Source organism: Chiroxiphia lanceolata, chromosome 22, assembly GCF_009829145.1.
Source record: "Chiroxiphia lanceolata isolate bChiLan1 chromosome 22, bChiLan1.pri, whole genome shotgun sequence".
NCBI classification, from domain to species: Eukaryota; Metazoa; Chordata; class Aves; order Passeriformes; family Pipridae; genus Chiroxiphia; species Chiroxiphia lanceolata.
This window is the reverse complement of record NC_045658.1, coordinates 7,958,880-7,971,006: the sequence shown is the minus strand read 5'-3', so window position 1 is coordinate 7,971,006 and position 12,127 is coordinate 7,958,880. Positions and strand designations below refer to the sequence as shown.

The 12,127-nt window shown below is 42.1% G+C and overlaps 1 protein-coding gene across 1 annotated transcript; it reads right to left on the bottom strand.

Annotated features, from left to right (window-relative positions):
* Positions 1 to 3,751: 3,751 nt before the first annotated feature.
* On the bottom strand, positions 3,752 to 11,887 carry PARK7 (Parkinsonism associated deglycase). Its single transcript, XM_032708794.1, has 7 exons — positions 11,784 to 11,887; positions 9,528 to 9,662; positions 8,393 to 8,494; positions 7,693 to 7,752; positions 6,781 to 6,850; positions 5,100 to 5,186; positions 3,752 to 4,217 (listed from the first exon to the last, which is right to left on the bottom strand). Exons 2-7 carry the CDS (start codon positions 9,615 to 9,617, stop codon positions 4,057 to 4,059), a joined length of 570 nt encoding a protein of 189 aa, XP_032564685.1. The 5' UTR covers positions 9,618 to 9,662; positions 11,784 to 11,887; the 3' UTR covers positions 3,752 to 4,056.
* Between the last annotated feature and the right edge of the window lie 240 nt (positions 11,888 to 12,127).

Below are 12,127 nucleotides of genomic sequence, written 5' to 3'. Positions count from 1 at the left end.
CTTCGTTAAAAGCCACAGGGACAGACAGCCCCATCTGAGACACATTTTTAAAAATGCATGTCAGTGAGGTGAGCACCGGGGAGCTCCTGCTTCATACAGGGGCTAATGGAGACCTATAATGAGACTCTGAAGATGAAGGGCTAGCCTGAAGTAAGGATGAACTGGTTGGTTCCTAACTTCAAGTTAAATGGTTTAATGCTAGGGTTTTGTTAAAGACCGACAGTCTAAACATACATGTTGTTAAGGGTGAGGAGTGACAACGTGGGCCATTATCTTCTATAGGTTTTATCAATCACATGATGGCCAGTGCTGGATGCAATACACAATAGTATTGTTCTGTGGGAATGGCCAAGGACCCCATTACTCCCCAGGCAACCTTTCCATTGGAGGAGCAGACTACCACTCCACTGAGACAGAGACAGCAGGCACAGCCATCAGTCCAATCCGAGCTTGAGGTAATGCAACACTGTGCACAGGAGTTAGCTCGAGATTGCTCAGCCTTTCAGGCTGCCAACAACTGAACAAGCCATTGCAGGGTGCTCTGGACATGCTGCTTCTCACAGGCCACGCTTCTCCCGTCATCTGGACCAACTCGATCAAAAGCATTCTCCATGATAAGACAGGATGCTATTGCATGCCCTGGAGCAGCATGATGAGTAAGGCGGCTGTTTTACAAGCAGTTCAGTCCACAATTTAACACCTGAGCTTCATATTGGGCCATTCAAGTGCAAGGGAGTGACCAATGCAACACAAGTGCAGGATCCCAGTTTTCTCCAGCAGTACAGCAGGATGCAGGTGGGGCTTGCTGGCTGTGGCCCTGGGGAACTCCATGAGACTGAATATTCCCTCCCCAGAGGCTCTGTGCAAATTCCTGCACAAGCAGCCAAGACCCAAAGCTAGAGAGGCAAAAGCCTCCAACTCCTCTTCATGGTCTAAGAAAATGCCTGTTGAAAGAAGGGGGAGGTGGGGTGGTGAGGCCACCAGGGCCCCATCTGTTCTCCTCGCTACAGGCAATCAGCACAGAACTGGCACTGGCTGGAGAACATCACCCTTGGCACCTGGCAGTAACTCTTTCCTTTTTTTTTTTAAATTATGTTAAGGTTGTTAATGTTCTGTAGTTCTCCAAAGAGGAAGGAGGAAAAAAAAAAACCCTCTTGATTTTGCTGGAGGGAATTTATTTGGAAGTTACTAGCAAAGCCTGTGTCTCTTTGAGCCCATACAGGAGACTAGAGCTGCATTATTCCTGGTTTCCTAGTACAAGCGTTCATTTCCCTTCTGCACAACGAAAAGGAAGGTAAAGTACTCCTTTACAAAACACCAGGGAAAAGCAACTAACACATCAGATGCATTCATGAGTAAAGTCAGCACAGATAAATGCATCATTGCAAGTATTCACTGCTGGCACTAGCATCTATGCCATCTTCTGTACATTCCTGTTTCTAAGCCATATGATACTTCTCAATTCTGTAAGAGAACTCACTTTCCACTATGCATTCAAGCCCACAGAACCACCAGAATCGAGAGGGAAAAAAAACCTACCCTATTCTTGAGAGATGATATGAGACATATAGCAGATGCTGATTGACTACCCTTTTCATCAGGAAAACAACCAACCCCAAAATCTTCCAGCTGTCAGGAAACAAAATGGTAAATGCCAGCTAGAGAAGTGTGGATGCATTCCCTTCAGTTTAAGCTGAGTTCAATGGCAGCATATACCGAATTAACACAGACTCAGTTTAAAACTAACACTTGCCAATAATAAAAAGGCACAAAGTTCCTAGTGTACATGAAACACTGAGCAGAAAAGTACCTCAGCTCGTTGTTCAGACGGGGGATTTTAGGAAAAGAGATCTGCAAAAAAAAGAAATACTGTATGAAATGGAAAAAGAGAGAGGAAAAAGGCATTTCACAAATTGGAAGGCATTTTTTTCCCCTAAAATCAGCAAATTCCTTCTTAATGCTTACCCTAAGAGGAAAATTAGCCTAATCTTGGTTCATATACTTATCCTAACAGAAAGACCAACTTAATGACACCTTAGCAGAAAGAGAGAACCCATATAAATTCATGTTTGTTGAACATCTGCAATGTAAAAGGTTGAGAACAGTCAGCTTTATGAAGGTAACTAACTGTGGTGCAAGCAGCACTACCATATTTCATTTACCAAGTCCTTTGCTGAACAAAGTTGAAGAATCTGCAAATTAATCAGATGTATTAATGGGCTCGGCTCATTTTTCTGATTGTTTTTCCTATTATCATTTTAATGGGAGCGGGAAAGCCCAAATATACACATTGAAAACCTCATTGCTGTAAACTGAACTATCCCAGCCTTGGAATAAAAAATAGAAATTTATAATCAAATTTTTGGCCACTTCTTTATAAAATATTTCTGGAAGCCTAAAAACAAAACAAGCATGAAAGTATTTTCCTTCTAATTCTACAAAGCAGTACTGCAACCCAGGAATGCACAGTTTTTCCTGTATTCTGAATCATGCCCATTTACAAAGTAATTATTCCAGTATCTAGGACAAAGAATCTTTCCATCATTTAGTTTACATTTGCACAGCAATACCAGTTAGACGTGCGGATTTACCACACAAACATGTCCAATCTTACATAGATTATAATTTTTTGCATATCTTGAGCATATTTAAAAGCTAAAGAAACATATTTCCTAAACAAATTAAGAGGCAGAGCATACAGCTGAAGCAGTTCTTCCAGTAGATATTAGCAACATAGAGACATTTTTAAATTGTAAATTTGCAAAAGTATCCATGTATTTTATTACCAAAATGCAGTAGTTGAGAATGAACTTGTTTCCCATTAAAATAAGCAATCATAAAGGCCCCTATGCAGCGATTTTTTATGGTTCAGATTATGCACTTCAGATGTATGCAGAGCCAGATCTCCAGATGCTGTGGTAACTTCAGAGTCCAATGAGGAGCCATCTTGTAAAGTATGACGGCTGACAGAGCCAGGTAACAGCAGAATATTGGTAAAAGAAAGGCAGGAAAGACAAAAATTGATGCCAAATTCTTAATGCCCATGGGAATATAGCCCCACTACTTCTTCCAGAGACATGCCCTGCAACTCCTCTAAACTGACATATGCTCACTTAAGCTAGGCTTGTAGCAAGTCCCGATTATAGTAAGTAGAAGAAGCACTGCTACCTGGTGCTATGCTACCAAGTCCAACCTTCCTGATTTATGCTGATTATTAGCTGCTCAAATAGCTCAATGGATCTGCGATCATTTAATAAAGAAGACAAATTTCAAGGTATCAAGTTCAACTGTAGGAACTCTAAGGTTGCTTGCAAGGTACGAATATTCACACTTTTAATTTAGTCCCACACTGTCTTAGAATTAATACTAGTTATTTGCCTGATTTGTACAGAAAAAACCAAACATTGTTTTAACTAATTCTAAGTTACAACTTCATAATCTATGTCATAGAATCATAGAATATCCTGAGTTGGAAGAGACTAACAAAGGTCATCAAAAACAACTCCTGACTCCACAGAGGGCAACCTAAAAGTTAAACCATATAGCTGAGAAGTGTTGCCCAAATGCTTCTTGAACACTGACAGGCCTGGGGCCCTGACACCCTCCCTAGGGAGCTTTTTCCAACGCTCATTTCAGCTCACACTGTGTGAGAATCTAAACAGACGTTGTTTTGAACAATACATGGATAGCCATGGTGGCAAAATGGATTCGGAAGTCTGGGCTGGGAGAAAACACACGAAGTACCAACACACCAGCAGGGCCGCTTCATTTTTATTTACTCGGCAAACATTTTTTCCATGTGATTTTTAAATGCCATCCAAGAGTTAACTAAGATTATTAGATGCTGGCTACTTTTTTGTGATGAAGCTTTTTGCTAACGATCTTTTTCCAGAGATAAAGACCTTTGGTTTGTTATGGTATCCCAGTTAAGGTAAGTACAGTTGCTAATTTCACCCAAAATTAAATTGTATTTACAACAGTACAGCTTACAGTTATTCTACAGAGGATGTAACTCTCTATCCAAATTTGTCCTACTTCCTGTCTCATACCAGGGTTTCACTCTTTCAGTATTAGAGGTGCCTTCACCTGTTCGGCCACTTCCTTCCCCATCAGCGTTTCAACAATGGCCAATCCAAACTCAAAGCTGGTCCCAGGCCCGCGGCTGGTGAGGATGTTCCCGTCTTTCTCCACACGGCTCTCAGAGTAGCTGTAGTGTGCTGGGGGGGACACATGACAGAAAGAGGGTCAGTCTCCAGGACAGTGCCCACAGCTGCCACAGAGCACAGATTCACCTGCCACAGGCTCTGCTGAGGAGCAGAGGTTACCTGCCAAAGGCACCTCAGCCACCTGTGCGGGCCCAGCCTGCCTCCATGACTGCCTGCAGTCCTCAGGGAAGAAAAGGGCCTGCAGGGAGCTCTGGTAGCTCCATTCACATAGTATGAGAATGCACCTCTGATTCTATAAGCTCATTAAGAAGCACTCATTCTCCCTGTCAGCTCCTGTGAGTTTACTTTTGGAAGTCGGATTGCTTTTGTGGAGCTATTCAGAAATTTCTTTTCTGCCAATTACATGCAGAAGAAATTGGAAGAACCCTGCCATCTCCTGCTCACCTTCAGACTCATTAATGTTCACAGAATGACTTCATAGCATTTCACCACCACTTCCCTTAGGTAGGAGAAAGAAGTGTGGATCCATCAGCTGCTCACAGAACCAAAGCCCTATTCACAGGAGACCATGAAAGGTGCTCCTGGGGTTTGCTGCTTGGACCACTGAAGCAAAGAACCAAAAGGGCAAGAGATGATGGCTCAGCCTCGAGAAGATAAGGCAATAAACACTCCTAGCATGACAGCAGCAGCGTATTTTCCCCAAGGATGAGAATGTTAATACAGCCCTGTTTATTAAATAGGTGAAATAGGCTTAGAAATACAGTCTTAGCATATTCAGTTAGATTTTGATTACATTCAAGAAAGCATTAAAGAAATTCAAAGAGACAAAGTAAGATACAAAAGCTATCTTCCTTTCTTTAAATTGTGGTTTCAGGTAGACAAAAAAAAATCTGAGAAGGCTTTGGAGAGAAACTTATAAAAGTCATTACATACCTCCATTCATCATTTTATCTTTGGCCAAAGGATGTGTTGTGACTTTGCTTCCAAACCCTATCCCGTGTGCCAGAAGGGCAGTAGGACCTGTAAGGACGAAAAGTTGCACCAGTGAGGAACTGTCTTCTGCTATAAACACTTCTAAGAACATATATTCAGGCATTAGGCTCTCAAGGGTCCAAAGCTCACTGTGGACAGACTACTTTTTATAAAAACTGATGCCAGCCCCACCTCTGAAGCAAAAAGCCTCAAAAAGAACCAAGCTGTATAATCTCTCGCATTCAATTACAGCTCCCACACTGTCCTACCATGACTGTGCTGCCTTGGAAGGAGTGGAGGACAACGGTCATTTCAATTCCACATAATACATTTTATTTAAAACTGCTTGACGCTAAGAAGCAAAAGGTCTGCATTTCAGTCTGAACATTAACTAGCTACAATTACTTTACAACCTTGTTAAATCCTGACTTTAGAGATGTACCAGGTAGAACTTCATTTGAGCAAGTCTCTGCATGCCGCAAGTGTGTGCCAAACAGTATTTTGGACAGACCATGGGCTAACTGTTAAGTTTTTGGTTTTAACAGTTTTCCTCTTTTCTTTTCATACTTCCTTCTTAGCCTGAGTTGAGTTTGTGTCAAGAAGTGTTAAGTCATTTGATAGGAAATCCTTATGGGAATTCCAAAAGAAAATGAAGGCAGGATTTCCCTAATCTGAGTTTCATTTCTGCGCATTTGTCTCATTTTGGATTTAGTCCAGGAAATAACCTCCTTTGTGTTCAGATGGAATGAGCTCTAAGAATATTATACCTAAAGAAATTAACCACTCTAATTACCAGCAAAAGCTTTTAGTGGGCAACCATGAATTTGGATTGTTCTGTAAGAAATACAGATAAGAGAAGACTATCATTGCCAAGTACAAGAATGCTCACAACTCTGCATACTTATCACCTCGCTGAAGAATGAAAGCAAAAAAAAGCCCCAGCAACATACAAGAAAACAAAAATGAAAATCCACTCTACGAACATACTCTGTTAGATGGCCTTTTATGCACTCACTGCCATCCTCCTCATCTTCAGCTTTGGGTCCTAGGCCAGCCTCTAAGATCAGTTGGGAGTACTGGCAATTGTTCATCTTGCTTTTTTACATACATACCTTACAAAGTAATGACCTGGATACTCAGCTGTGCAGAATATGTAAGCAGACAACCTCTCCTCAAACCAAGTCCATCTTTTGCTATGACTCAGATGAGGAAGGGGGAGACTGTAACTTTATATGTATGGCCTTCTTTCTAAAGCTAAAGGGCAGGAATAGTTATGTGAGATAAATTTACAGCAATGATATTCTGCCAGCGCTGTGTCCTTGCAGAAAGATCATCAGAATAAGCACATATTTTGTAAAAAAATCCTAGCACATTACCTTTCACTTTTTATTTTAAAGACAGTAATGCAACTGATTGGAAAGAACTGGGAACCAAGCAGAACTTGCAGGATAAGTGTTCGCAATTATTTTAGAGATTTCTTTGCTATTAAATTTATAAAAAATTCTGATGCTGATGGGTGCACATATAGTACAAATCCCTGCTACTAAATTACAGGAACACAAATTTCTAAGACAGGAAAATGTCTGCATGCTCCTTCAAAACATCCGAATGCTTTATAAAGCAGGACACCTTGTTAACCCACCTGCACATATAGCAGCAATCAGGCCTTTTCTGCTTTCCTGGTCCTTCAAAATGTCTTTCACAGCAGTAGACTGTATGAAGAAACATGATATCACAAGTCATTGTTAGGAATTGATTATTTGAAGCACGTCTGAAATATTTTCCATTGCAAAGTCATAAACATGTTTTACACAGAAAACCAACTGACACCTCTTCACCCTGCCTCAGGACAGAGGGCAATGAGAACATTAAGAAGGAGAGACACTGAAACCAATACATATTTGCCCCACAAGGAAAGAGCAAGGAAATCAGAAGGAACTGCAAGGAAGTACCTGGCCTACATAAAAGCTGGTTAACCCATGGACATAGAAAATTGTCTGAAAGCTTCACAAGACAAACACAAAAGAGTATTCATAAGATACCTCCAAATAGTCTCCATCATTCTTAAAAAGATTTATGTGGGATATTTGTCTCATATTCCAGGGTTTACAAACTGTGTGATACCATCTAAATCCTATCTGATAGATTGACTTGTTTGTCTGCCTGCCTTCCACAAGGTATTTATACCACCACTGCAACAGCTTTGCACCACAGACAGGATTCTTGAGCAAAGGAAGAGAGTCCATGGCTTTGGACAATTTCATATTTCAGGGAATTCAATCTTCATTTGCAACTGCTTCATCTTCAGATGACTATGAACAGAGATCTACCCACAATACAGAGCACTCTTCCATTTTGATTCAAATGCAAGAATTTACCCAGTTGTCTCACCTATATAGTCACAAGAAGGCTTCAGACAATTGATATTTAGTTTACTGATTCATTCAGAAGAGAACTTTCAGAGGCTGAACTGAATCTGCAGAATTACTAAGCAAGTGCAGACCACCACTACTCATGAAGATGCCTATGAATTTTTAAAATACCAGAATTTTACCTCACACAAGTTTTGAGCTCCAAGATTACCGCCAGGCAGGACCACGACATCGTAAGGCCCCTAAACAAACAAAAGATAAAATTGTTCTGTTGAACAGAGACTGATACATACATTACACTGTTTGAAGCCCACTACAGCTGATTCAAGTGACAAGCAAAATAACCTTTTCTTCCACTGAACAACACTTTATGATCAGAGAACCAGTTCCAATTACAGAATAAAATACTGTTTCCTGTTCCAGGAAGAACCTATTACTGATAAAGTCTGCCACTGAACTAACTCTTAAGCCTAGTGCATTTAAGAGCTTCAGCAAGCAAATGCATTGTAAAGACAAGTGGTTTTGCTCGAACCTTACTGTACAGGTCTAACTATAACATTGTTTAACTTCCTTTGGAGTTGATTCAAATTATGGTATTTCATTGGGCCAACTAACAGGAAAAATAAAGGGCTAGGGTTGATGCTTTGCAAAAACAAACACCTGTGCAGAATTAAGAGATCTGTCTGAACTGAGCATGCTATGAACCAGGACAACACTGAAGGGGAGCACAGTGGGATGTGCAGTTCTGTAATTAACTGCTGCATAGAGCTAACACAACACGCAATATATGTCTAAAGGTAATGCACAGGCTTTCCAAATTCACCTCGGAAGCTGTGAGAAAGGCTATTTTGGCCACTATATTAGATCAAGGTGATGACCAACCTCTTTTCTGGCATCTTCAAGACTAGCATCAGGACAAATGAAGACATCTCGACTGCACTGCACTGGTTCTTTTCCTGTTAGGCCTGCAACAGTCACCTTTATCTAGGAGAAGAACAAATATATCATGACAAATCAAGAATTTAGGGTGTTTTTCTTCTATATTAGTTCTTAAATAGTACACAGAATGAGCAAAGCACTACTGAAAGCTGTCACAACCCAGGGAACACTTAAGCTCCCACAAACCATGATTAAGTCCAAGCACACACAGTAAGCAGTGATATTCACCTGAAGTAGACAAATAACTCTAACAGTTCAACTTTTCAAACAGGACATATGGAGACTATCTGATCCCACAGGCTAGAAACAAAACAAATAATACAATGCAAGAGAGCCAGACTAAGTAGATCAGATAATGAATCGAAGTCTCTTTGCAGGCTCCAGCCACTCTCAAACACACTTATGGCATGTTCACTTTCCTCCCTTGACTTTTAGATGCCTGGTCATAACATCATAGATATGCATGGCACAGCTCACATTCACTAAACAAGCAGACAAGCTTGTTCCTCTTATGACAGCCAAAATGGGGTGTACAGTGATGAGGTGATGGGAGCAGTTTAGTCATTTCTACACAAGCGAAGTTGGTGTATTTATTTAAAATATTATTTTCATACCTAATGAGATGTACTACTACAGCTGCAAGGTAACAAACATCATGAGGAATTGCAACAGCCAAACTCTAGTTAATAGAATTTTAAAAGTAGGTCAGGAAAAGCTACATAATGTCACGAGCTGTAAGGTACTGAGCTTTTCAGACCCCTAGAAAAAAAAGTACTTTCTGTTACTATGCATGGAAGTAGCCATGTTTTCTGACAGAGTAAGATTTACTTGAAACATTTGCTCTAGTCCACACTGGACTCTTACTTTGAAAGTCTACCTTTTGCACAAATGTCAGTTGTCAAGCATACTTAGTAGGGGCATGGCACAAGCATTTGCTAAACGGTAAGGTGGTAGGGGAAATTTTCACCTCACACAACAAATTACACACTGAACTCCTAGCAATGAACATCAACTTGAGGCAAAGATTTCCCCTTGACCACACACTCACAAAGAGATTTTTCACTGTCGGTGTACTCACCCCAGCTCTTCTCATAACATCAGTAGGGATTACAGTTTCCATTTCCTCTGCCCCTTTTGCTAAAATCACCAATGCTCTTTTCGAGGCCATATCTTGAGGGGTTGCTATTAGCTGAGATGGTTGTGAACGGAGGGGCTGAGGAGGGTAGAAAAAGACAATGTGGTTAGAAAGCAAATGCTCTAGTACAAATCTTTCCTGATGCTGAAACTTAACAATGAGTTATTTGCATTTTTGCAGTATCTTTCACTTAAACCAACTCAAAATAGTTCAGTAGCTTCAATCAATATTCATAGCAGTTCTGTTTAACTAAAGAGCTTTTTTAAAAAAAAAAAATGCATTATGATACTAAGGGATTAAGGCACTTGTGCAGTGGGAGGCACAGCACATCAGCATCAGATAAGGAAGCAGCTTGGCCTAATCAAGACCTTACATGACCTGTGTCTGCCAGAAAAGGGTTCAAGGTGGGTGGCAGAATTGTTTTCAGTTTGCACACCCTCACTCACACCGAGACTACTGACTCCTACCCAGGTCAGCATTTATAAAAAGGGCTTGCATGAGCTTTGACCTCATGTCTGGTATTTAGTTTCCACACACCATGCTTCACGAAGAGTTTCCCGTGACTTACAATGATTTGACCACTGCTCTTGCAAAACCTCAGAAACAGATTTTCTGGGTATTTCACAATTTTATGGGGGAAAAAATGTGTGTGCACACGTGTGATGGGGGAGCAGACCACAGAATTTAGCAAATGGAACAAATCAGGCTTAAGACTTTTTTTTTTAGCTTCTAAATTCAAGTTGAGGTGAAGGGACAAATTTCCATTTGAAGGTTAAGTTAAAGTTACTTTACATCATGTAAAATACCCATTAACTCATACTGGTCTGACTGAAGTCTGCGAAAGCATCCATGATGTGAGAAGGCATTTCACAGGTCACCCCTCTAGAAGACAGGTTTTTGTCTTATTGGACAAAATGGACCTTCCATTCAGAAATGCATGTAGCAACTGAGAGCCCTTCATTAACTGTGATGCACATTTTAGCCGCCTATACAAAAGAAAACCATCCTCTTACCCTGCTTCAATTCCATCTATTTTCAGGTTTACTCCCTATTGTTAGCCACATTTAGAAAGATGTTATTTCTAGAATGCAGTAATATACAGTAGAACACCCTGCAGCATGCAGAACCAGCCCAAGCAGACTAATTCACTTAGTGTCAAATCCTACTTTTATGTACTTTATGTACTGTCAATGCAAAGCCAACTGAGCAAGTATACTCAAATCACAGCTATTAGTAATAACTTTAGGACAACCTAGAGCTTCTTAATAACTTGTCCTGAAGATACACATTGATTTTGCAAAATAATTTTCATACAAATTTGACTAATTAGCAAAAGACTCCCTGATTAGCCACAACATAGAAATACTGCGTTTGCTTTTTACTGAAGAAAAATACATCATAGTTTGTATTCCTTTATTTCATTAGTTCTTTAGATGCAAATAGGCACCTTATCCTGAAACCTTTACTCTTTCCCCTAATTTAGCAAAATGCAGTCTCTCCCTATTGCCTTTAGACATTTACTGTAAAACACTGCCAAATTCTTGAGCATTAGTACTGTTCTTCGTGTGGTCCATATGTAAATAGCTGTCCTGCTGTAAATGCTACCAGGGAAAGACTCTTTTTGAGAAGGCAGAACCATGTTACACAGACCTAATAACCAATTCATTTTACAAGCTACCTACACATAGTAAATACCAGTCTTGCATTTGCTCCTCAGGGCCAGCACATGAACAGTACATGCCTCAAACCTATCAGCGAACGTATTTCCCTGCGTGGGTACATGTTCCTTTCTGGAGATGGTGGCTTGTGGCACACGGCCGAATCAGAAACTCTAAGAAGGCTGCCTTTAAAAAAAATCACACCCTTCAACGCCCCGACCACAGAGCCCGCTAACAGAGGCAGGGGAGGGTTTACGGCTCACCAGCTCCGCCAGCCGTACAGAAGGCCAGGTCCCCACACACTGATCTATTCTGGGACGCGGCGCCATTTGACGCAGAAGGGCCGGCAGAAGGCCGCGAGCGGCGGGGCTGGGCACGGCGGGGGGGGTCGAGCCTGCTCGGCCGTCAGAGCGGGGCAACTCCGACAGGCCGCCGAGCCCCCCCCGGCCTCCGCAGGTGGCCCCGAGTCCCCCCGCCGCCCTCCGGGGGCTTCGCCAGCCAGACCTGCAACGCGACCGGAGCGGCAGCAGCCATAACTCACCTCAGCCGGGGCGCGGGCGGCTCTGAGGGAACCCGCCCCGGCCCCGCCCGCGCTGTGCCCGCGCTGCCGCCGCGGCCCCTCCCCGCTTCTCGCCCGCCCTCCCGTTCCGTTTCCAACACGCTCCGCTTTTCTCACGGTCACTCAGGTCGCAGGTTCAGAGAGCGCTCCGGTGCTCACCACTGTGATAGCGTCACCCTCCTACGGCAGCGCGACCCGAGCTGCTGCTGCTGCTTCTCGGGCAGCCCCGCACGGACAGAGCGCAGAACCGAGCCACTGCTCTTCTCCGGGCTCTACCAGTTTCCTGAGGCTCACGGTACACGGGAAATGCCCAAGGCTCAAGGATG

What these genes read in the sequence shown, in the direction of transcription:
- PARK7 (XM_032708794.1), bottom strand. Translation starts at nt 9,617, where the DNA reads ATGGCCTCGAAAAGAGCATTGGTGATTTTAGCAAAAGGGGCAGAGGAA. An exon ending in ATGTTATGAGAAGAGCTGGG is followed by an intron (nt 8,495 to 9,527) that starts GTGAGTACACCG and finishes TTCTTCTCCTAG; the next exon opens with ATAAAGGTGACTGTTGCAGG. An exon ending in GATTGCTGCTATATGTGCAG is followed by an intron (nt 5,187 to 6,780) that starts GTGGGTTAACAA and finishes TCGTCCTTACAG; the next exon opens with GTCCTACTGCCCTTCTGGCA.